This window comes from Salvelinus namaycush, chromosome 36 (assembly GCF_016432855.1).
Source record: "Salvelinus namaycush isolate Seneca chromosome 36, SaNama_1.0, whole genome shotgun sequence".
Classification (NCBI taxonomy): domain Eukaryota; kingdom Metazoa; phylum Chordata; class Actinopteri; order Salmoniformes; family Salmonidae; genus Salvelinus; species Salvelinus namaycush.
In genome coordinates, this window is record NC_052342.1 from 21,357,220 (window position 1) to 21,382,435 (window position 25,216).

A 25,216-nucleotide genomic window follows, 5' to 3' on the forward strand; every position below is an offset into this window, starting at 1 on the left:
CCTTGCAGATGACAAGCATACCCATAACATGATGCAGCATGCACACCATGCTTGAAAATATGAAGAGTGGTACTCAGTGATGTATTGTGTTGGATTTGTCCCAAACATAACGCTTCGTATTCAGGACAAAAAGTGAATTTATTTGCAAGTTTTTGCAGTATTACTTAAGTGCCTTGTGCAAACAGGATGCATGTTTTTGAATATTTGTATTCTGTACAGGCTTCCTTCTTTTCACTGTCATTTAGGTTAGTATTGTGGAGTAACTACAATGTTGTTGATCCATCCTCAGTTTTCTTATATCACAACCATTAAACTCTGTAACCGTTTTAAATCCCCATTGGCCTCATGGTGAAATCCCTGAGCAGTTTCCTTCCTCTCCGGCAACTGACTTAGGAAGGATGCCTTTATCTTTGTCGTGACTGGTTGTATAGATACACCATCCAAAGCCTAATTAGTAACTTCACCATGCTCAAAGGGATATTCAGTGGCTGCTTTTTATTTTGTTTTATTTTTAACACATCTACCAATTGATGCCCTTCTTTGTGAGGCATTGAAAAACCTCCCTGGTCTTTGTGCTTGAATCTGTGCTTGAAATTCACTACTCGATTGAGGGAGCTTACATATAATTGTATGTGTGGGGTATAGAGATGGAGTAGTCATTCAGAAATCATGTTAACCACTATTACTGAACACAGAATAAGTCTATGCAACTTATTATGCAATTTGTTAAGCACATTTTTACTCCTGAAATTATTTAGGCTTGGCATAACAAAGTGGAATAATTATTGACTTAAAAAAAAAAAAAGATCTACAAACAAAATTCCTCTTTGGCAAGATGGGGTATTGTGTGTTGATCAGTGACAGAAAATGTCAATTTAATCCATTTTAAATTCAGGCTGTAACACAACATAATGTCTAAAAAGTAGAGTGGTGTGAACACATTCTGGAGGTGCTGTAAATAGCAGAAATAGGAAGTTGACGCTATAAGTAAGACGCTATGTCAGAGAGGAACAGGCTCCATTTTAAAAGTCCTGTTGAAGATGATACGTGTAGAACTTTTAGTTCTCTCTCTCCTAACAGTCTTATCAGGTAGGCTGCTTACTGTACTTTTCCATTTTGCTTGGTAGTGTTGAGGGCCACTCTAAATGTCTGTCGTTGTTGATATTGTCTGTCATCTTTGAGAAATTAGCTACAAGAGGCAGGATTGGGGTGAATTCCATTTCAATCTAGGATGTCAATTGAAATTATATTACTGGAATTTAAAGAAAATCTTTGAATTGGACTTTTAAATTATCTTCTGAATTTAAATGGGATTGACCTCAAACCCTGACGAGGGCACTTGCCATGATGTCATCCTTATCACTTTAAGAAATCTAATGGTGTGCAGTGGTGTAAAGTACTTAATTAAGTAAAAATACTTTAAAGTACTACTTAAATCGTTTTTTGGGGGTATCTGTACTGTACTTTAATATTTATATTTTTGACAACTTTAACTTTTACTCCACTACATTCCTTATGAAAATGAAATCATTTTATTCCATACATTTTCCCTGACACCCAAAAGTACTATTACATTTCAAATGCTTAGCAGGACAGAACATTATTCCTACTGCCTCTATAGTCAATTTGAGCAATTACATTAACTTTTTGTACTAAAGTATATTTAATTAAAACCAAATACTTTTAGACTTTTACTCAAGTAGAATTTAACTGGGTGACTATAGTTTTTCTCAATTGCGTTTAACGTACTGTATCTATAGCAGAACAGCAATGATCAACTGATCAAATACATGTATAGAACTTCTGATCAGTTTCTTGCCTTCGTACCTGACTTGCATATCTTAGACCACCTTTTCCAAAATATTAAATGCAAATGTCATAACTGAATACACAATTCACTGCTAAGTGTTTTGTTCACAGAACATAAACACATTGTTTTCATCAGAAGAGAAATGTCTGCAATTTTGTTCACTGTTTCCGTCAATCAGTAAATACTACAGCACGGAATTGTAAATCCTCTCATCAGCGTCAAACCATGTACAATATATGTAAAGATCTAGGCATGAAGAGATGCAGAGACTCAAGTTGTGTTACCTATATGTAACTTTGGGTTACTCCTAAGTGTCCAACATTGTGAGCTTCCATTATAGAGCTTTGCTTTGGTGTGGATCGAGGCCTCTGTTGTGTTGCTCCAGTCTATTCACCTCTCCTTTATTTCTATTGTGGATTGTGTTTCCGTATGCTAATGGAAAGTCTACAAAACTATGAGAAAACCAACCTTTGTTTTGAATACATGGAATTTAATTGTGATGATACCGATGAATGAATCCTGCACACAATGTTCTTATTTTAATACGTAACAAAAAAAATCTGTAATAATATTTGATTTGATGTGTATGAAATTGTTTGGTGATCTATGCATAAAATGGAGAAAAATTTCCCATAATGTTGCACCTTTGAATAGTTATACTTCCAATTTTGAACATCATGATTTAGTGACTGCAAAATGTTTTTATTGATCTAATGGGATTTTTAAAACATACTGTTTTGTCTGCTTGGACTCAAGAGATAAGTATGGTTGCATTCATCTTGTTGCAGGGAGTCGTGTTCTTTTGATGAATGTATTTGCAATTTTGAAGTATAATATAGTTTGGAGGAATGCATTTAGGTTTTGAGAAGGCAAATACATTTTGAAAAATGTGTTTCCTGTTTTTCAAAAGGCCACAGAGTTCTGTGTCTTGACAACATTGTTCTAGCTTTGATACAATGTGTTTAAGGTTAAGATACCAAATCCTCCATTTGATATGTATTGCGAAAGTCTCACCACATGATCGAAACAGAAAAAGGAAACTCAGAGAAAGTTCCAAATTTAAAAAACATGGTCATGTGAATGATGTCATATGTGTCCTAAATCTATACTTTTCTTGTTTCAATTAATGGACAGTTATCATAAAACCTGCTATGCAGTTTTTTCTGCTGATTAATAATTAATTTAGCTAATAATGTATATAGTAATTTATGTTGATACCATCAGAATATTGATGATTATTATTTTATATCCAAAGAGAAACATATACTGTTATATTACTATTATATAAATGATGTGTTTCATCTAGTTATTCCTGTAAACATTACCATCACCATCAGAACAGACATTCTAGTACAGTAACAGATTGGTTGTTATGTTTCAGTGGTGATGGGAGATACCATTGGTTACCTGGGAGAGTCTGTCACCTTATCCTCTGGAGCCAATCCATCCTGGCACATCACCAAGATAACGTGGTCCATATACAACAACGACACCTGGATCGCAACATTCAAGGGCAAAAATAGCAACACAGAATGGTTCAGGCAGTTTAAGAGTCGACTGAGTCTCAACACCTCGTCTGGTGACTTGGAGATCAGAGATGTTCAGAGAGGGGATGAACTGGTCTACTCTGTCCTCCTCACACACAGTCAGGGGGAGCAGCAGATCAGTAAGGTACCGCTCACTGTGACAGGTAAGGGTCTCAATCACAACTGTACCCTGTTTTAAAGGTGTACTCTGTAAGATCTATACAAGATTTGCCTCTAGGGGCGCAAAGTGAGCAAAAATGTCAAGGGTCCCCAAAAATGTAACTCATTGGACATAAATCACCCTCCACAGTTTGGGAATTTTACATTTTGTACATTTCACTAGTTTGCCAGCCTATTATAGGCAAAACTGTTCTTTAAAATAATTTCAGTGTTCATTTTTATCTCTACTTTATTCAAATTTGCTTGCCAGTTTTGTGTATATAAAATGTGTGATCTATTTACATGACCTTCCTTTGTTTCTCTTCAAATGTCCAGAGCGTCTCGTTGAGCCTAGTGTTCGAAAGGTCTTCAGCGTTTTGAAGGACGGACACTGTGTGATGGCTCTTCAGTGCTCCTCTTCGGTGAAGGACACCAGCTTTTCTTGGGAACCAGAGGCTTCGTTTGACGGCTCCTTCTGGAGGGGGAGTCCCAATGTCTCTGTTGTCTGGACGTCTTACAGCCCCAACAGAAATGTCACCTTCATCTGTACTGCCAGCAACGGGCTCACTAACGCATCTAAGGTTGTGAGGGAGATATGCCAAGGTACAGTCATTTCTAGGGCCAGGATTTATTTCAGTAACACATGACCTGACCAGGAAAAACTGGTTTATTCATCAACCTTTGGGCGGGGAATTCTTACGCCAGCCAGCTATGCAGTGAGACAGGAAGGAATTATTGTAGATGCTTGTCATGCTTGCGGTTGAATTTTTGAACAAAGTGAGTCCTTACTTGTGTTCTTACCTTGCTACCATACTATTTTTTCTCTCCCTATGTCTTCAGATGAACAGCCCAAGCCTGACGTGGTGGTGGAGGGGGAGAACCGCGTCCCCGGGATCGTAAAGTTGCTCTTAGGATTTCTGTTCGGATGTCTTTTAACATATATTTTCAGAGGTGAGTGGGAATTAAATGACAACACATTTTAATTTCTATCAAATTTCACAGTGCCTTGTGTATAAATATATGCTCCCTTAATTTAAATTCAAGCTGAAATGAAGACGTAATCTTTTGTGTACTAGGTGCAAAATAGAAGATATCACTGACTGCCTTGTTTTATGTCTATCATAGAGTCCCTCACATGCTTATCAACCAGGTTCAACAAGTAAGTAGCTTTTCTTTAGAATCTACTTCGCACTGGGCACAGACATCAATCAGTTGTCAACTAATGTGAATTCAACATGAAATCAACCCCCAAAAATCTGCATGTTATTGGATTTAGGTTCAAACTTAGGCGGGAAAAAAAGATGAAATGCCCTTACGTTGATGATTTTTTGCAAATCCAATCACTTTTCCACATTGATTCAATCTCCTCACACATACTGTTTTGGAAACAATGTTGATTCAACCAGTGTTTGACCAGTGTTTATGTACATCACATGTCTGTACCAAGGTGTGTTGGTGTTTTGGGGCGTTTTTACAGGAGTCAAAGCATCAACAAGGTGGGTCCTACACTTTCGGGAGTTGAAAAAGACTCCAGCCTACCTATAGAGAGGAGGTGAACATTGTAGCCGTCAACCCAAAACTCCAGCCTACCAATAGAGAGGAGCTGAACATCGAAGCAGTCAAACCAAAACTCCAGCCTACCTATAGAGAGGAGTTGAACATCATAGCTGTCAAACCAAAACTCCTGCCTACCTATAGAGAGGAGTTGTCAAACCAAAACTCCTGCCTACCTATAGAGAGGAGTTGAACATCGAAGCTGTCAAACCAAAACTCCAGCCTACCTATAGAGAGGAGTTGAACATCGAAGTAGTCAAACCAAAACTCCAGCCTCTGTCACATGATCTTTTTAGTTTTTTGCAAATTTTCAGGAAAGTTAGGAACCAATATGCACAGGCAGTTAGGAAAGCAAAGGCTAGCTTTTTCAGAATTTATTTTGCATCCTGTAGCATAAACTCCAAAAAGTTCTGGGACACTGCAAAGTCCATGGAGAATAAGAGCACCTCCTCCCTGCTGCCCATTGAGGCTAGGAAACACTGTCACCACCGATAAATCTACGATAATCGAGAATTTCAAGAAGCATTTTTCTACGGCTGGCTCCAGGTCATCTATACGTCTTTGCTCGGTGAATCCCCGCCTTATCTCAGCTCACTGGTCACAATAGCAGCACCCACCCGTAGCACGCGCTCCAGCAGGTATATTTCACTGGTCATCCCCAAAGCCAACTCCTGCTTTGGCCGCTTTTCCTTCCAGTTCTCTGCTGCCAATGACTGGAACAAATTGCAAAAATCCCTGAAGTTGGAGACTCATATCTCCCTCACTAACTTTAAGCATCAGCTGTCAGAGCAGCTTACAGATCATTGCACCTGTACATAGCCCATCTGTAAATAGCCCACCCAACTACCTCATCCCCATATTGTTATTTTTTCGTTGTTGCTCCTTTGTACACCAGTATTTCTACTTGCACATTCATCTTCTGCTCATCTATCACTCCAGTGTTGAATTGCTAAATTGTAATTATTTTGCCACTATGGCCTATTTATTGTCTTACCTCCCTAATCTTACTTCATTTGCACACACTGTATATAGACTTTTCTATTGTGTTATTGACTGTACATTTGCTAATTCCATGTGGAACTCTGTGTTGTTTCTGTCGCACTGTTTTGCTTTATCTTGGCCAGGTCTCAGTTGTAAATGACAACTTGTTCTCAACTGGCCTACCTGGTTAAATAAAGGTGAAATAAATAAAACATTTATAAAAATAAATATACACCTCTTCTGAAAGGCCCCAGAGTCTGCAACACCACTAAGCAAGGGGTACGACCAAGCAAGCGACACCATGAAGACCAAGGAGCTCTCCAAACAGGTCAGAGACAAGTTGTGGAGAAGTACAGATCAGGGTTGGGTTATAAAAAAAATCAGAAACTTTGAACATCCCACGGAGCACCATTGAATCCATTATTAAAAAATTGAAAGAATATGCCATCACAATAAACCTGCCAAGAGAGTACCACCCACCAAAACTCACGGACCAGGCAAGGAGGACATTAATCAGGAAAGCAAAGGCTAGCTTTTTCAATCAGAAATTTGCATCCTGTAGCACAAACTCCAAAAAGGGGAGACTCCCCAAACATATGGAAGAAGGTACTCTGGTCAGATGAGACTAAAATTTAGTTGTGCAAACCCAACACCTCTCATCACCCCGAGAGCACCATCCCCACAATGAAGCATGGTGGTGGCAGCATCATGCTGTGGGGATGTTTTTCATCGGCAGGGACTGGAAACTGGTCAGAATTGAAGGAATGATGGATGGTGCTAATTACAGGGAAATTCTTGAGGGAAACCTGTTATAGTCTTCCAGAGATTTGAGACTGGGACGGAGGTTCACCTTCCAGCATGACAATGACCTTAAGCATACTGCTAAAGCAACACTCGAGTGGTTTAAGGGGAAACATTTTAATGTCTTGGAATGGCCTAGTCCAAGCCCAGATCTCAATCCAATTGAGAATCTGTGGTATGAGTTAAAGATTGTTGTACACCAGCGGAACCCATCCAACTTGAAGGAGCTGGTGCAGTTTTGCCTTGAAGAATGGGCAAAAATCCCAGTGGCAAGATGTGCCAAGTTTATAGAGACATACCCCAAGAGACTTGCAGCTGTAATTTCTGCAAAAGGTGGCCCTACAAAGTAATGACTTTGGGGGGGGGGTGAATAGTTATGCACGCTCAAGTTTTCTTTTTTGTGTGTCTTATTTCTTGCTTATTTCACAATAATAAAAAAAATTGCATATTCAAAGGGTTAGGCATGTTGTGTAAATCAAATGATACAAACCCCCCAAAAAATCTATTTTAAGCAACAAAATACAAAAAATGCCAAGGGGGGTGATACTTTCGCAAGCCACTGTATGTTCCCCCACTCAAGCTACTGCCTACCCATACTAGCTCAATGCCTTATCATCTGATGCTGTTGAAGCCAATCGCCCAAGAATCTACCAGATCCTTTTGTTTTTGTGTTTGTTTTTTACAGTGACTTTGAGGTTCTTAAATGAAAGTGCAATATATAATACATATATTATTATTATTCACACACCTGAAAAATTGATTTTTTATTTCTGTTGTATTTCATGTGTTTCTATCACTTGAAGGTAGCTTTTCTCAAATACTGCACTTTTTTCTTTACTGTGAATCATTATGTGATTTATGCGTTATGATTGCTACAAATCGTTATATTTATTAGGATGTTCTCTCCCTTTTCTCAATATGTAAAGATGGTATTATTGTATTATTAAGGTCTATTCATTGTCTGATTTCACACAACAACAAAAGATAGTTTGTGAGTATATGATGAATTGATGTGAATATGGCCTATGTGATTTCTACAAAGCATGTCTGTGGAATGTAAAACGTTTTACTGTACAATAGGCACATCGAAACTAAAATACATACAAACATAAATAACTTGTTTTCAAACAGAAACACCGGTCATCTTTAAGAATATAGTTTTGAATTGCCATTAGTCGTTATTACACAAATATAAACAGTTAATGCAACAATAGAATGCAATAGAACCTAACAAAAAGTTATGTAACTCTGAATATCTTGAAAATAACAAGTTGTACCACACAATGACCATGAACAAGGTTGCAGTTCTGAACAAGTAAGAAAATAAAAACAGAGATGTGCAGGTTGTGATGAAATGAAACATCTGTTACAGAAGGTACACATGTAGGATGCAGAGGATGCAGAGGGTTCTATATCTATAGAACCCCAGCTTATGACCACATCCTGTTCAGCTCACAGTACTTCCTGGTAGGAAGAACAGGGGGTTTCTGGCTGGCGTCCAAATGTGATCTTGTCATACAGAGTCTGCGGCTAAATGTTAAAAGCAACCAAGAACAAACTGTTTCAGCATTATGAAATGTAGACAATTTCCAAGTAGACTACATAGTCTCCCTTTCACAGAGACTGTTTTATTTATGTTCAAAGATATCAGGTATGACCATTCATGTCTCGCTCTCACCATGTTCAGTATTGGGACAGCCAGATCTTCTACGGTCTCATAGATGGACATTACCTGACTGTTTGATCTTGTCTGGAATAAAAACAGCAAAAGGTACTTAAACCCATAAACAAAATGGATGAATATTGCACAAAAACATAAAAATACTGCTAAAAAATACACAGCAATCAACAATTACAGTACACAGTATAGTGTAATACAGTACACAAACATGGGTCGTTCCACGAAGAGTGCCTGGACATCAGAGACAGTCTCCATAGTTACCAGTTGATACATACAGTTGAAGTCGGAAGTTTGCATACACCTTAGCCAAATACATTTAAACTCAGTTTTTCACAATTCCTGACATTTAATCCTAGTACAAATTACCTGTCTTAGGTCAGTTAGGATCACCACTTTATTTTTAGAATGTGAAATGTCAGAATAATAATAGAGAGAATGATTTATTTCAGCTTTTATTTCTTTCATCACATTCCCTGTGGGTCAGAAGTTTATATGCACTCAATTAGTATTTGGTAGAATTGCCTTTAAATTGTTTAACTTGTGTCAAATATTTCGGGTAGCCTTCCACAAACTTCCCACAATAAGTTGGGTGAATTTTGGCCCATTCCTCCTGACAGAGCTGGTGTAACTGAGTCTGGTTTGTAGGCCTCCTTGCTCTCATTCACTTTTTCAGTTCTCCCCACAAATTTTCTATAGGTTTGAGGTCAGGGTTTTGTGATGGCCACTCCAATACCTTGACTTTGTTGTCCTTAAGCCATTTTGCCACAACTTTGGAAGTATGCTTGGGGGCATTGTCCATTTGGAAGACTAATTTGCGACCAAGCTTTAACTTCCTGACTGATGCCTTGAGATGTTGCTTCAATATATCCACATCATTTTCCTCCTTCATGATGCCATCCATTTTGTGAAGTGCACCAGTCCCTCCTGCAGCAAAGCACCCCCTCAACATGATGCTGCCACCCCCGTGCTTCACGGTTGGGATGGTGTTCTTCGGCTTGCAAGCCTCCCCCTTTTTCCTCCAAACATAACGATGGTCATTATGGCCAAACAGATCTTTGTCCCCATGTGCAGTTGCAAACCATAGTCTGGCTTTTTATGGCGGTTTTGGAGCAGTGGCTTCTTCCTTGCTGAGCGGTCATTCAGGTTATGTCAATATAGGACTCGTTTTACTGTGGATATAGATACTTTTGTACCTGTTTCCTCCAGCATCTTCACAAGGTCCTTTGCTGTTGTTCTGGGATTGATTTGCACTTTTCGCACCAAAGTACGTTCAACTCTAGGACACAGATTGCGTCTCCTTACTGAGCGGTATGACGGCTGCGTGGTCCCATGGTGTTTATACTTGCGTACTATTGTTTGTACAGATGAAGGTGGTACCTTCAGGCTTTTGGAAATTGCTCCCAAAAGATAAACCAAACTTGTGGAGGTCTACAATAGTTTTTCTGAGGTCTTGGCTGATTTCTTTTGATTTTCCCATGATGTCATGCAGTGAGTTTGAAGGTAGGCCTTGAAATACATCCACAGGTACACCTCTAATTGACTCAAATGATGTCATTTAGCCTATTAGAAGCTTCTAAAGTCATGACATCATTTTCTGGAATTTTCCAAGCTGTTTAAAGGCACAGTCAACTTAGTGTATGTAAACTTCTGACCCACTGGAATTGTGATACAGTGAATTATAAGTGAAATAATCTGTCTGTAAACAATTGTTGGAAAAATTACTTGTGTCATGCACAAAGTAGATGTCCTAACTGTCTTGCCAAAACTATAGTTTGTTAACAAGAAATTTGTGGAGTGGTTGAAAAAACAGTTTTAATGACTCCAACCTAAGTGTATGTAAACTTCCGACTTCAACTGTATAATCCAGAGGAACATCCCATTAATATTTTATGTAGAAATTGTAAATCTTAATTTTTAAAAGGCTGTCATATTACATGAAATACCCTTTAGACTATGTGGAGAATTCCATAAATCTGCATTTTTATATGAATACAAATTTGCTAAAGTGGCAAAATTGAAAATGTCCCTTCGTGCACCCTGTGACTTCTAGGAAGATTTCTTTTTTTCTTTTTTACGTTTACCCCCTTTTTCGTGATATCCAATTGGTAGCTACCGTCTTGTCTCATTGCTGCAACTCCCATACGGACTCTAGAGAAACGAAGGTCGAGAGCCATGCGTCCTCCAAAACACGACCCTGCCAAGCTTCACTGCTTCTTGACACACTGCTCGCTTAACCCGGAATCCAGCCGCAACAATGTGTTGGAGGAAACACAGTTAATATGCACTTACTATGGTATTTTTTTTTTTTTAAATACCTCTTGAGATTGGAAAACATGTTTTTCAGGGAGTTGAACATGCTTTTTATGACAGAATGTAAAAATGTTGTGAAATCTACAACTTTCTTTTGACCAAGATACGCTTTCTCAAAAGGCACTGAATTGGTAGAACTAGGGTTACAAAACTACCGGTAATTTACCAAAGCTTTCTGAATCTTCAGTAATTTTGGTAGTCAACAGAAAATATATGTCAATCGATGGTAAATTTGGTAATTTAAATTTGAATAACTTTAAAAAAGATATATTACATATAGTATTCCTTTTTATATATATATCTGTGTCCCAGTGGTGGAAAAAGTACCCAATTGTCATACTTGAGTAAAAGTAAAGATACCTTAGTAGAAAATGACTCAAGTAAAAGTGAAAGGCACCCAGTAAAATACTACGATAAAAAGTATTTGGTTTTAAATATACTTAAGTATGAAAGGTAATTGCTAAAATATCAAATTGCTAATTGCTAAAATATCAAAATTCAAAGTATTAATAATTTCAAATTCCTTATATTAAGCTAACCAGATGGCACAATTTTCTTGTTTTTTAAATTTACTGATAGCTTTGGGCACACTCCAACACTCAGACATAATTTACAAGCAAAGTATTTGTGTTTGGTGAGTCCCCCAAATCAGAGGCAGTAAGGATGACCAGGGATGTTCCCTTGATAAGTGCATGAATAGGACCATTTTCCTGTCCTGCTAAGTATTCAAAATGTAACGAGTACTTTTGGGTGTCAGGGATAATGTATGGAGTAAAAAGTACATTATTTTCTTTAGGAATGTAGCGGAATAAAAGTAAAAGTTGTCAAAAATATAAATAGTTAAGTAAAGTGCAGATACCCCAAAAAAACACTTAAGTAGTACTTTTAAGTACTTTACACCTCTGCTGTGTCCATATTGTCTGTGAGTTTCTAATGGATAGACCATATGGTTCAAGAGAAAATAGAGTAATTAATAAAAAAATAGCAATTAACTCTAACTCTTCTATTAACATTTTTCACAACAGACAACAGTATGACCCCATTATTTTTAAAGTGTGTAAAACAAATATAATGTCACGCCTGCTCCAGCTCCCCCTCTCTGGTGCTCGAGGGTGCCAGGCGGCCCATCATTACGCACACCTGTCACCATCGTTACTCGCTTCAGTGTTTCATGGGACTCCCCTGGACTTTATTACTTATTGATTGCCTCCCCTATATCTGTCACTTCCTCAGTTTCTTCCCGTGTCTGCATTTACTTCGTTCTGTTATTAATTAAATATTCACTCCTCACATATAAAGGATATTTCATGCTGAAACCCTCATATTAAACATCAATGTTATTCACTAAGTTGATGGTTTATATTTCAGATACATTTTTACAGCTTTGTGATTCGATTTTTATATTTTAAAATCATCTTATTTAATTATTTCATACCTTTTACATGTGATAAGGCCACACAGGGGGCCAGAGATAATTACAGACACATGTGAAAATCTGAAATACCCAAAAGGGGCACTAGTTACATAAATTACATAAAAATCTTGAAAGTGACCAAAATTCTGGTAGTTTACTGGTTAACTTCGAAAGTTTCCAGCAATATTCCCTCCCTTTGCAACTGTGGGTGGAACGACCCACATGGGCTTAGACACATTCAGATACATAATAACGGCAATGCATACTCACATCTTTTATTCTTGTGTCGTCAGTTAGATCAGCTGTGTATGACAAGAACAAAATATCAAACAATCAGATAGATACCAATACCATATCTACAAACATACCCAAGAATGAATAAATTACACACTTATGAGGTTCCACACTCTTTTTCCGATATCCATAATATTCCCAAGGCCAACATTTTGGGTTAAGGGATACTAAGAATACTTCCAGAGCCTTAAATGTCACTTTAAGTATAGATGAGACCCCTATGCTGTACATACCCGTGTTACAGCTCCCCCTGCAGTAATACACTGCCACAGCTACAGTGAGGATCAGCACCACAGCGACGCCTACTGGTACCACGATGTAGATCCTATACCACTTCATCCATGTATCATACTCTATAACACAGATGTGATTAGACTGGTGTTTCTGAAACCTGCTCATGGAGACCCAAAGGGGTCCACGTTTTATTTATTGCCCTAGACATGATTCCACTAATAAACTCATCATCGTACCTTAGTGGAATCACTCCTGTAGTGTTAGAGCATTAACCTAAATGTGCACCCCTTTGGGTCCCCAGGACAAGGATCAACACTGACCAGTGGTTCCTAACTCCAGTCCTCTAGTACCCCAACAGCACACATGTTATGTTGTAGCACCAGAAAAACAAGTCCTTAATTAACTAACTGAGGGCCTGATGATTAATAACGTTTCAGTGATACCCATCCCGGATCCGGGAGCATCCTCATCAAAAAAGCTGACTAGCAAAGCCTAGCCTAACGGGACAGGGATATCATATAATATAATTCAATATAAGTCCAATACAGAAAATGAAAGATAAACATCTTGTGAATCCAGCCATCATTTCCGATTTTTAAAATGTTTTACAGCGAAAACACAATATGTATTTCTATTAGCTAACCACAATAGCCAAAGACTCAACCGCATATTTTCACCATGTTTCTACCGCATAGGTACTTACCACAAAACCGACCAAATAGAGATATAATTAGTCACTAACCAAGAAACAACTTCATCAGATGACAGTCTTATAACATGTTATACAATACATTTATGTTTTGTTCGAAAAATTTGCATATTTGAGGTATAAATCATAGTTTTACATTGCAGCTACCATCACAAATAGCACCGAAGCAGCCAGAATAATTACAGAGAGCAACGTGAAATACCTAAATACTCATCATAAAACATTTATGAAAAATACATGGTGTACAGCAAATGAAAGATAAACATCTTGTGAATCCAGCCAATATTTCAGATTTTTTAAGTGTTTTACAGCGAAAACACAATATATATTTCTATTAGCTCACTACAGTAGCCAAACACACAACGCAATTTACTCCCCGCAAAAATAGCTTTCACAAAACCGACAGAATAGAGATAAAATGAATCACTAACCTTGAACAAATTCATCAGATGACAGTCTTATAACATCAGGTTATACAATACACTTATGTTTTGTTCGAAAATGTGCATATTTAGAGCTACAAATCCTGATTATACATTGTGAATACGTAGCATCGATTCACCAGAATCTCCAGAGATATTTTGGACACTCACCTAATCTGACCAAAGAACTCATAAACTTTACATAAAAATACTTGTTGTATGGCAAATGAAAGATACACTGGTTCTTAATGCAACCGCCGTGTTAGATTTAAAAAAATAACTTTACCATAACAAACAGCTTGCGTTATTGCGAGACAGCGCTCGCCAAAACGGCAGAGAATAGGAATCAACATTTTCCACAGAAATACGAAATAACATCATAAATTGTTCTTACTTTTGCTGAGCTTCCATCAGAATCTTGTACAAGGAGTCCTTGGTCCAGAATAAATCGTTGTTTGGTTTTAGAATGTCCTTTTCTTCTGTCGAATTCGCGCCACAATGCTAGCCAAGCTTGATAACGTTCCCACCCTCTCTTGACGCAAAGAATGGAAAACTCCAAAAGTCCCAATAAACGTTGAAAAAACATACTTTACGATGTTATTATCACATGTATAAAATAAAATCAGAGCTGGAGATATTCGCCGTGTAAACCGGACGCTTATCAGAAGACAATATCGAGGTGCTTCCTGCGCCTTGGTAGAGAAAGGAAATTCCTGACCTGCCACTCCAAAAGCTCTTGTTCGACCTCAGATCAAGCTAGACACCCCATTCCACCTTCCACTGTCTGTTGACATCTAGTGGAAAGAGTATGAAGTGCATGTATATCGATAAATATAAGCCAATTGAATAGGCAGGCCCTGAAACAGAGCCCCATTTTCAGAATTTTCACTTCCTGTCTGGAAATTTGCTGCCAAATGAGTTCTGTTTTACTCACAGATATAATTCAAACAGTTTTAGAAACTTGAGAGTGTTTTCTATCCAATAGTAATAATAATATGCATATTGTATGATCTAGAATAGAGTACGAGGCCGTTTAAATTGGGCACGATTTTTTCCAAAGTGAAAATAGCGCCCCCCTATTGACAAGAATTAATGACAAGTAGAATCATGTGTGCTTGTCACCGGAGCTTCAATAAAAATGTGTACTGTTGGGGGTACTGGAGGACTGGAGCTGGAAACCACTAGATTAGACTATGCAATATGCTAAAGCCTACAGAGTTCCATATTACATCTAACCAATGTCATCACATGTACTACATAATACTGTATATTATGTCTATCCAATGTTATCACATTTACCACATAATACTGTATATTATATCTACCCAATGTCATCACAAGTTCTACACAATACTGTATATTATATCTACCCAATGTCATCACATGTATTACATAATACTGTATATATTATCTACCCAATGTCATCACATGTATTACACAATACTGTATATTATATCTACCCAATGTCATCACATGTATTACATAATACTGTATATATTATCTACCCAATGTCATCACAAGTTCTACACAATACTGTATATTATATCTACCCAATGTCATCACAAGTTCTACACAATACTGTACATTATATCTACCCAATGTCATCACATGTATTACATAATACTGTATATTACATCTACCCAATGTTATTATTATGATATTTAGTTACCTGGGGTGGTATTACTACACTTTACTGTTGCCGAGGCAGATTTCTCACTGACTAGGTTGGAGGCGTTGCAGGTTACACTGATGTCTCCGTCTGCAGGTGACAGAGAGAAGTGTATCTGCTGGTCATCCCTGTACGTCTCATTCCCTCTCTCCCAGGTGTAGGAGAGGTTGGAGCCGACTGACACGTTGCACAGCAGCCACACTGAACAGGACTGGTTGGCAAATAGCGTGATCTCCTTCTGGATCTCCACCTTGGATATAGGCTCTGAGAGGGAGAGAGAGATAGAAACAGAGAGAGAAACAGAGAGAGAGAAAGAGAGATAATCATTCTAAATGGACCATACCTTCAGGAGAAAGATTATACAAGATAAAACCTTGAGAAAGCACAAAGCATTCTACCATGGACTTGAAGATGGATGGTCTTGGTTGGAATCTGGCTTCTGTTTGATGCGGCAGAAACTAGAAATTCCCCTGAGTCTTGCAGTGTCAGCTCTCTTATTATTAAACTGAAGTTACTGTCGTTCATCTCTAGCCTCCCCTCAAACTGTGATCTTGGTAAGGAAACGTACCCATCAAATTCTACAATGACCATTTTTTTATACTTCCACTCCATTGACTTGATAGCTTCCCTTTCTAAGCCCGAGGGCAGCTCCACTGAGTCCCCCACTGCTTTGTTGAACAGAGAAATACCCACACCTGAAACACACAAATACACAACATGACATTCTGACATTGATCAATGGTTACACTTTACACTACAGGGCTCTTATTACTGTGTAATTATTGTTAATGAAAGTAGAGTGTAGAAAGTATTGTAATTACTCATGTTACACTATACACAGTGTACCTACACAAATAATGACACAATAATAGACTGCAATGTAAAGTCTTACCCCATCACTGAATAGATAATAATGGATTTCATTATTTAATGGGTTTCATACTTTACTTTATTCAAGTCCACTCCTCCCCCACATTCAGCAGAACAGGATGAGATTACAGGAAAAGAGAAGTGGGGGTGGATCTTTATAAATATATGCTCCTCTGCTCACGTACAAATCAACTAAACTCAGCATAAAAATAAACTTCCCTTTTTCAGGACCCTGTCTTTCAAAGATAATTAGTAAAAATACAAATAACTTCACAGATCTTTAAACACTGTTTCCCATGCTTGTTCAATGAACCATAAACAATTAATGAACATGCACCTGTGGAACGGTTGTTAAGACACTAACAGCTTACAGACGGTAGGCAATTAAGGTCACAGTTATGAAAACGTAGGACACTAAAGAGGCCTTTCAATTCACTCTGAAAAACACCAAAAGAAAGATGCCCAAGGTTCCTGCTCATCTGCGTGAATGTGCGGATTTGCGTTTATCGTTGAAGGAATGAGCACTACACCGAGGCCTGTACTCTGGAGCGGGATCGATTTGGAGGTGGAGGGTCCGTCATGGTCTGGAGCGGTGTGTCACAGCATCATCAGACTGAGCTTGTTGTCATTGCAGGCAATCTCAATGCTGTGCGTTACAGGGAAGACATCCTACTCCCTCATGTGGTACCCTTCCTGCAGGCTCATCCTGACATGAACCTCCAGCATGACAATGCCACCAGCCATACTGCTCGTTCTGTGCGTGATTTCCTGCCAAACAGGAATGTCAGTGTTCTGCCATGGCCAGCGAAGAGCCAAACCCATTGAGCACGTCTGGGAGCTGTTGGATCAGAGGGTGAGGGCTAGGGCCATTCCCCTCAGAAATGTCCGGGAACTTGCAGGTTTCATTGTGGAAGAATGGGGTAACATCTCACAGCAAGAACTGGCAAATCTGATGCAGTCCATGAGGAGGAGATGCACTGCCGTACTTAATGCAGCTGGTGGCCACACCAGATGCTGACTGTTACTATTGATTTTGACCCCCCCTTTGTTCAGGGACATATTATTCAATTTCTGTTAGTCACATGTCTGTGTGAACTTGTTCAGTTTATGTCTCAGTTGTTGAATCTTGCTATGTTCATACAAATATTTACACTTGTTAAGTTTGCTGAAAATAAACGCAGTTGACAGTGAGAGGACGTTTCATTTTTGCTAAGTTTATGTGGAAATGCAAACACCACATGTAAGAGACTTTGGATCCTTGAAAAGCGCTACATAAATGCCAAAGTTTATTATTATTATTGTTATTATTAGAATTGTTATTATTATTTGAACTATTATTATTATTACATAATGTGTTTACACTGTAATTATGCACCAGAAATGCATCATACACTGCATGGGCAACATTATAAATACATGGCAGTCTACAATCAATCATATATTATTAACCTTTAAACAATGTTTTCTTTCATTAAGTAAGAATTAAAGAATACAGTTACAATGAAGCAAACTTTAGTATGTAGGACATAACAGCAGTTGTTCTTGTCCTGCTGTGTAACTTATTATGCAAGAGTTATTTGGTCACACTTTATTTGGATAGTCCCAAATACAGTGCATTCAGAAAAGTATTCAGACCCCTTGACTTATTCCACACTTGTTACGTTACAGCGTTATTCTAAAATGGATAAAAACATGTTTTTCCCCTCATCAAATCTACACAATACCCCATAATGACAAAACAAACAGGTTTTTATAAATGTGTATAAATTTATATATAAAAAAAAAAATATTACATTTGCATAGGTATTCAGACCCTTTACTCAGTACTTTGTTGAAGCACCTTTGGCAGCGATTACAGCCTCGATTCTTTTTGGTTTTGACTCTGAAATCTTGGCACACCTGTATTTGGGCATTTTCTCCCATTCTTCTCTGCAGATCCTCTCAAGCTCTGTCAGGTTGGATGGGGACAGCTATAAACAGGTCTCTCCAGAGATGTTCGATCGGGTTGAAGTCCGGGCTCTATCTGGGCCACTCAAGGACATTCAGAGACTTGTCCCCAAGCCACTCCTGCGTTGTCTTGGCTGTGTGCTTAGGGTTGTTGTCCTGTTAGAAGGCGAACCTTCGCCCAGGTCCGAGGTCCTGAGCGCTCTGGAGCAGGTTTTCATCAAGGATCTCTCTGTACTCTGATCTCTTTATACTTTGCTCTGTTCGTCTTTCCCTCGATCTTGACTAGTGTCCCAGTACTTGCCGCTGAAAAACATTCCCACAGCAGGATGCTGCCACCACCATGCTTCACCGTAGGGATGGTGCCACATTTCTTCCAGATGTGATGGTTGGCATTCAGGCCACAGAGCTCAATCTTGATTTCATCAGAACAGAGAATATTGTTTCTCATGCTCTGAGAGTCCTTTAGGTGTTTTTTGGCAGACTCCAAGAGGGTGTGCCTTTTACTGGGGAGTGGCTTCTGTCTGGCCACTCTACCATAAAGGCCTGATTGGTGAGGTGCTGCAGAGATGGGAGAAACTTCCAGAAGGACAACCATCTCCACAGAGGAACTCTGGAGCTCTGTCAGAATGACCATGGGGTTCTTTGTCACCTCCATGACCAAGGCCAGCTCTAGGAAGAGTTTTGGTGGTTGCAATCTTCCTCCATTTAAGAATGATCGAGGCCACTGTGTTCTTGGCGACCTTCAGTGCTGCAGACATTTTTTGGTACCATTCCCCAGATCTGTGTCTCGACACAATCCTGTCTCGGAGCTCTACGGACAATTCCTTCGACCTCATGGTTTGGTTTTTGCTCTGGCAACTGTGGGACCTTATGTAGACAGGTGTGTGCCTTTCCAAATTATGTCCAATCAATTTAATTTACCACAGGTGGACTCCAATGAAGTTGTAAAAACATCTCAAGGATGATCAATGGAAACAGGATGCACCTGAGCTAAATTTCGAGTCTCATGGCAAATGGTCTGAATACTTATGCAAGTAAGGAATCCGTTTCTTAATTTTTTATATATTTTTTTTTAAATTCTAAAAACCTGTCTTCACATTTTCATTATGAAGTATTGTGTGTAGATTGATGAGAATTTGTATTTATCTTTTCAATTTTAGAACAAGGCTGTAACTTAAGAAAATGTGGAAAAGGGGAAGGAGTCTGAATACATTCTGAATGCACTGTAGATGATCTACAGATGGTCATACTATCAACAAAATATAATTTGATAAGCATCTGCTTGCTAAGGTTAAGTTAAGGTTAGGTTTAAAATAATGTTTAGGGTAAAGGTTAAGGTTAGGATAAGGGTTAAAGTTAGTTAAAACCAACAAGGAAGTTAACCGTTTAATCCTAACTTTATCATGAAAGCAAGCAAATGTTATTGATACAAAACATGAGCAGCAGAAAGTAAAGATTCCATACAATACTAACCATAGTGGAGGACAGAGAGTAGGAGTATTCCCTGTTTGGAGAAGGAGGAGAGGGGTCCAACAGACATCTCTGTTAGGAGTTGTATGTCTGTTTCCTCTGGCTGTACGTCCTCCCTATCTCTCTGTGACTGACTGGTAGCAAGAGACCCACAAACACACACTGAGAAGAGTAGAGAAGAGATTTCCTTTGACGAGCGCTGCTGTTCTAGAATACTCCCGGTATGTTAGTTGAAAAGGAAGTCACACTCTATAGTCGTTCTCTGAAAATCCCCCTTCACTCAGCTTGAGAGTTAGACCATCAGGAGTGGGTGTGTTTGGGGTCTGTTACTGAGCTGATCAGTCTGATGGTATCAGAACAGTGTCTGTGTGTATTTTCATGTAGGTGTTGCATGCCTGCAGAAGGGTTTGCATGAGTTATCTTCCATGCTCATTGTTCAGTGTGGCTGAGTTACATGAAAAACTCGGCAACTTGTGTGTTTTTGGGAGGAAGTGGGTCCCAGCTTACTGACAAAGGTCCCCTTCTACGTTTCAGGTAACATCTTGTGTCACTTCCTGTCTGGTGATATCCGTGACACACACACACAGACACACTGTCAGACAGTCAGTCTGTCTGTCTGAATGTAGAAAGTATTCAGACCCCTTGACCTTTTCCACATTTAGTTACATTACAGCCTTATTCTAAAATGGATTAAATACATGTTTGACATTTCTCTTCTAGTCTATCTATAATAGTATATAATATTCTATTCCGTTTCATTACCAGGGCTATTCCAATGTAATGCCAGACATTCAATTATAGAGTTTTGTTATCAGATATGTGGTTGAAACTGAAATGTTGCCACCCCAGCACTTTTCCTGGTTTGTTAAAGAGGAAGTGATACACAGTACCAGAACTGACCAGCTCATCAGAACTGCTGCAGAGAGGATATGACATTAGAAAACTGTCCTTTTCAGACACACCCTTCCCTAAAAAGTCATTATGAAAATCTCAATGTGTCTTCAGCTGATGGGGTACAGCAGGTGAACTAAGCTCATGAGGCATTTCTAAGTTATATTCTTCAAGATTCAATGGGTATATGTGCACTTTTGTATACCTTTTAGCCAGTAGTTGTGAAAGTATCGCTCATGAGCCAAAAGTGGTCCTTGAAATTGCGTATTACGTCACATATGTGCAGATTGCTCTCTCTCTCACTCTGCTATGGGTGCATGATGTACCTCTTGCTAGATGTCACTCATATGGCAAGGGGCTGAAGCTCATTGGTTGAACTCAAATTGCTAGGGGGCTGGCCCAGGTGGGGGAAACTAAGGGAAAATGGTGCAGCACAGCTTCCAGAAAAACCCCATACTTCCTTGCTAATTAGGGTAAGACAGTACTTCTGCTCAAACTACATAATACACTACAGTATATTTACAAAAATATGTGGACACCCCTTCAAATGAGTGGATTTGACTGTTTCAGCCACACCCGTTGCTGACAGGTCTATAAAATCAAGCACACAACCATGCAATCGCCATACCCAAACATTGGCAGTAAATGGCCTTACTGAAGAGCTCAGTGACTTTCAACGTGGCACCGTCATAGGATGCCACCTTTCCAACAAGTCATTTAGAAAGACTTCTGCCCTGCTAAAACTGCCCCGGTCAACTGTAAGTGCTGTTACTGTGAAGTGGAAACGTCTAGGAGCAACAACGGTTCAGTCGTGAAGTGGTAGGCCACATAACCTCACAGAACGGGACCGCCGAGTGCTGAAGCACATAGTGCATGAAAATCGTGTGTCATCGGTTGCAACACTCACTACCGAGTTCCAAACTACCTCTGGAAGCAACATCAGCACAATAACTTTTAATCTGGAGCTTCATGAAATGGGTTGCCATGGCAGAGCATCCGCACACAAGCTTAAGATCCCCACGCGTATTGCCAAGCATCATCTGGAATCGTGTAAAGCTTACTGCCGTTGGACGCTGGATCAGTGGAAACATTCTCTGGAGTGATGAATCAGTCTTCACCATCTGGCAGTCCGACGGACAAATCTGGGTTTGGCGGATGCAAGAAAAACGCTACCTGCCCCAATGCATAGTGCCAACTGTAAAGTTGGGTGGAGGAGGAATAATGGTTGGGGCTGTTTTTCATGGTTCGGGCTAGGCCCTTTAGTTACAGTGAAGGGAAATCTTAACGCTACAGCATACAATAACATTCTAGACAATTCTGTGCTTCCAACTTTGTGGCAACAGTTTGGGGAAGGCCCTTTCCTGTTTCAGCATGACAATGCGCCCGTGCACAAAGCGAGGTCCATACAGAAATGTTTTGTCGAGATCGGTGTGTAAGAACTTGACTGGCCTGCACAGAGCCCTGACCTCAACCCCATCAAACACCTTTGGGATGAATTAGAACGCCGACTGTGAGCCAGGCCTAATCGGCCAACATCAGTGCCCGGCCTCACTAATGCTCTTGTGGCTGAATGGAGACAAGTCCCGGCAGCAATGTTCCAACATCTAGTGGAAAGCCTTCCCAGAAGAGTGGAGGAGCAAAGGGGGGACCAAGTCCATATTAATGCCTATGATTATGGAATGAGATGTTCAACGATGTTCAGGTGTCCACATGCTTTTGGTCATGTAGTGTACTTTGTAGTCTCCAAATTTCCAGAGCATGTCTTTAATTTAAAAGTCACAAAATGGATGTACCAATCACAGATTGACCCTTTCACTCACACGTTGACGAGCCCAATAACTTGATTAGGCTGAAGGGAGGGCTGGACAAAGCAGGTTGTATGGAAGAGTTGACAATGATGACAACATCCACTCATTCTATCTTGTGGATGAAAAACTTAAGTTTATTAAAAAAGCGCAATGCAAAGATATTCAAAAAGTACAGTTGAATAGAAAAAAAACATGTATAATACTGATAATATTCTGTAAAATTCATAAAGAAATATGTTATTATATCATGGAATGACAGAAATAATGAATCAAAGATAATACATTTCAGACATTGACAACATAAACAATAAATACAAAGTATGATGGTGTCACTATGGAAGCCATGGATGATCGCTCCCATATGTTTTGTACATTTAATCATATTTAGTGGTTTTTAAAGGTCCAATGCAGCCACTTTTATCTCAATCAAATCATTTCTGGGTAACAAGTAAGAATCTTACTGTGATTGTGGTAAAAAATTTAAAAAAATAGTTTCTAAGCAAAGAGGAATTTGTCAAACGAGAGTGATGCTATGAATGTCTGGTAGGGGTCTGAGTGGGAAGGGGAAAACTGAATATTAGGTAGGTGTTCCTAATGTCTGGTATACTCAGTGTATATAAAACATAGGAAAATCACATTTGACTGCATTGGGCCTTTAAGTTTATTTGTATTGCCATTTTTCTATCAGCTTTTTGATTGGTAATTTAGAATCCATAATTAATTGGTCATCAATAATGATTTTAAAAAGTTCGAATTTGCCAGTTTTGGCTCAATTGCTAACTAACAAGCTAGCTTGGAGACTGTTTGGCTGTGAATGGACTAGAATGCCACAACACTGGAGAGAAGCAGAAGAAGTGAGAGGACTGCATGAGGAGATGGCTGGGACTAGTGGATAAGCTACTCTGACTGATAATGTTATTCTTCTAGTGGGAGTTACATAGAGTTAGTGGAGAGGAGTGGCTAGCCAGCTAAGCTAAGCATCACCAGGCCAGAGCACAGAGGACATGAGGGGACAGCATGGTGCGCTGCTGAGGCTACGGACCCTGACTGTCTTTCTATTCTGACCGGCTCCCTCCTCTGTTCATAGTATCATCAGACCATCAATGCTTCATCAGACCTCTGTGTCATCAGATCTGCTTCCCTGATCATCCATCATCCCTTCCAGTTCCATTACTCTCAAAATGTATAGTTATTTTTTTACATTTTATACAATTACTGTAGCTGCAGATAAGATCCATCATCTTTACACCATATCATTGTTTAAAAAGCTGTTGCAGTTATACACAATTAAACCATGATTCAATCAAATATATATGTTGTTATATATACATATAAATCCTTATGTGTATGTGTGAGTGCGCTTGCGTGTGTGTGTGTGTGCATAATCCATATTCCCAGGTTTATCCTGCTCCTCCTCTGAACATATCACCACACAATGTTATGTATCCCTCCATCTCCCTCAAGGACCTGTAACATATCACCACACAAAGTTATGTATCCCTCCATCTCCCTCAAGGACCTGTAACATATCACCACACAAAGTTATGTATCCCTCCATCTCCCTCAAGGACCTGTAACATATCACCACACAAAGTTATGTATCCCTCCATCTCTGTCAAGGACCTGTAACATATCACCACAAAGTTATTTATCCCTCCTACTCCCTCAAGGACCTGTAACATATCACCACACAAAGTTATTTATCCCTCCATCTCCCTCAAGGACCTGTAACATATCACCACACAAAGTTATTTATCCCTCCATCTCCCTCAAGGACCTGTAACATATCACCACACAAAGTGATTTATCCCTCCATCTCCCTCAAGGACCTGTAACATATCACCACACAAAGTTATTTATCCCTCCATCTCCCTCAAGGACCTGTAACATATCACCACACAAAGTGATTTATCCCTCCATCTCCCTCAAGGACCTGTAACATATCACCACACAAAGTGATTTATCTCTCCATCTCCCTCAAGGACCTGTAACATATCACCACACAAAGTTATTTATCCCTCCATCTCCCTCAAGGACCTGTAACATATCACCACACAAAGTTATTTATCCCTCCATCTCCCTCAAGGACCTGTAACATATCACCACACAAAGTTATTTATCCCTCCATCACCCTCAAGGACCTGTAACATATCACCACACAAAGTTATTTATCCCTCCATCTCCCTCAAGGACATGTAACATATCACCACACAAAGTTATTTATCCCTCCATCTCCCTCAAGGACCTGTAACATATCACCACACAAAGTTATTTATCCCTCCATCTCCCTCAAGGACATGTAACATATCACCACACAAAGTTATTTATCCCTCCATCTCCCTCAAGGGCCTGTAACATATCACCACACAAAGTTATTTATCTCTCCATCTCCCTCAAGGACCTGTAACATATCACCACACAAAGTTATTTATCCCTCCATCTCCCTCAAGGACCTGCATGCAGTAAAACAAACTCCTAAGAATAAAACATAGAGACATACTTTAAATAGATACATTAGAATTTGACATCAGAACATTAGTTCCATATTTATATTTGAATACATTCAGTTGGACAACTGACTAGGTATCCCCCTTTCCCTTTCTGTTATATAATTTTAGTATCAATAATATATGGCTATTAGTCTTACCGGGGCATGAGCGTGGCTT

The 25,216-nt window shown here is 39.2% G+C and overlaps 2 protein-coding genes across 3 annotated transcripts; one reads left to right on the top strand and one right to left on the bottom strand.

Moving 5' to 3' along the window:
* The first annotated feature begins 1,018 nt into the window (after positions 1-1,018).
* LOC120030426 lies at positions 1,019-5,460 on the top strand. 2 transcript variants are annotated; one of them, XM_038975825.1, is made up of 6 exons: positions 1,019-1,089; positions 3,192-3,500; positions 3,832-4,098; positions 4,336-4,446; positions 4,621-4,654; positions 4,943-5,460. In XM_038975825.1, the coding sequence occupies exons 1-6, from the start codon at positions 1,041-1,043 to the stop codon at positions 5,049-5,051; spliced, it is 879 nt and encodes a 292-aa protein (XP_038831753.1). In that variant the 5' UTR covers positions 1,019-1,040; the 3' UTR covers positions 5,052-5,460. The 2 variants fall into 2 exon arrangements, with proteins under 2 accessions (XP_038831753.1, XP_038831754.1); XM_038975826.1 differs by having other exon boundaries at positions 4,973-5,460.
* A 2,048-nt stretch (positions 5,461-7,508) lies between these two features.
* Positions 7,509-20,121, bottom strand: LOC120030700 (SLAM family member 8-like). Its single transcript, XM_038976150.1, has 7 exons — positions 19,855-20,121; positions 15,963-16,259; positions 15,565-15,828; positions 12,764-12,883; positions 12,507-12,538; positions 8,510-8,581; positions 7,509-8,361 (listed from the first exon to the last, which is right to left on the bottom strand). The coding sequence occupies exons 1-7, from the start codon at positions 19,919-19,921 to the stop codon at positions 8,284-8,286; spliced, it is 930 nt and encodes a 309-aa protein (XP_038832078.1). The 5' UTR covers positions 19,922-20,121; the 3' UTR covers positions 7,509-8,283.
* Between the last annotated feature and the right edge of the window lie 5,095 nt (positions 20,122-25,216).

Excerpts from the sequence above, each read along its gene's own strand:
- LOC120030426 (XM_038975825.1), top strand. The coding sequence starts at position 1,041 with ATGATACGTGTAGAACTTTTAGTTCTCTCTCTCCTAACAGTCTTATCA. Across the intron at positions 3,501-3,831 it reads GGTACCGCTCACTGTGACAG|AGCGTCTCGTTGAGCCTAGT; the intron begins GTAAGGGTCTCA and ends TCAAATGTCCAG. Across the intron at positions 4,447-4,620 it reads TTTAACATATATTTTCAGAG|AGTCCCTCACATGCTTATCA; the intron begins GTGAGTGGGAAT and ends TGTCTATCATAG.
- LOC120030700 (XM_038976150.1), bottom strand. The coding sequence starts at position 19,921 with ATGTCTGTTGGACCCCTCTCCTCCTTCTCCAAACAGGGAATACTCCTA. Across the intron at positions 12,539-12,763 it reads CAGGGGGAGCTGTAACACGG|CTGATCTAACTGACGACACA; the intron begins GTATGTACAGCA and ends TGTCATACACAG. Across the intron at positions 8,362-8,509 it reads CTGTCCCAATACTGAACATG|CCGCAGACTCTGTATGACAA; the intron begins GTGAGAGCGAGA and ends TTTAACATTTAG.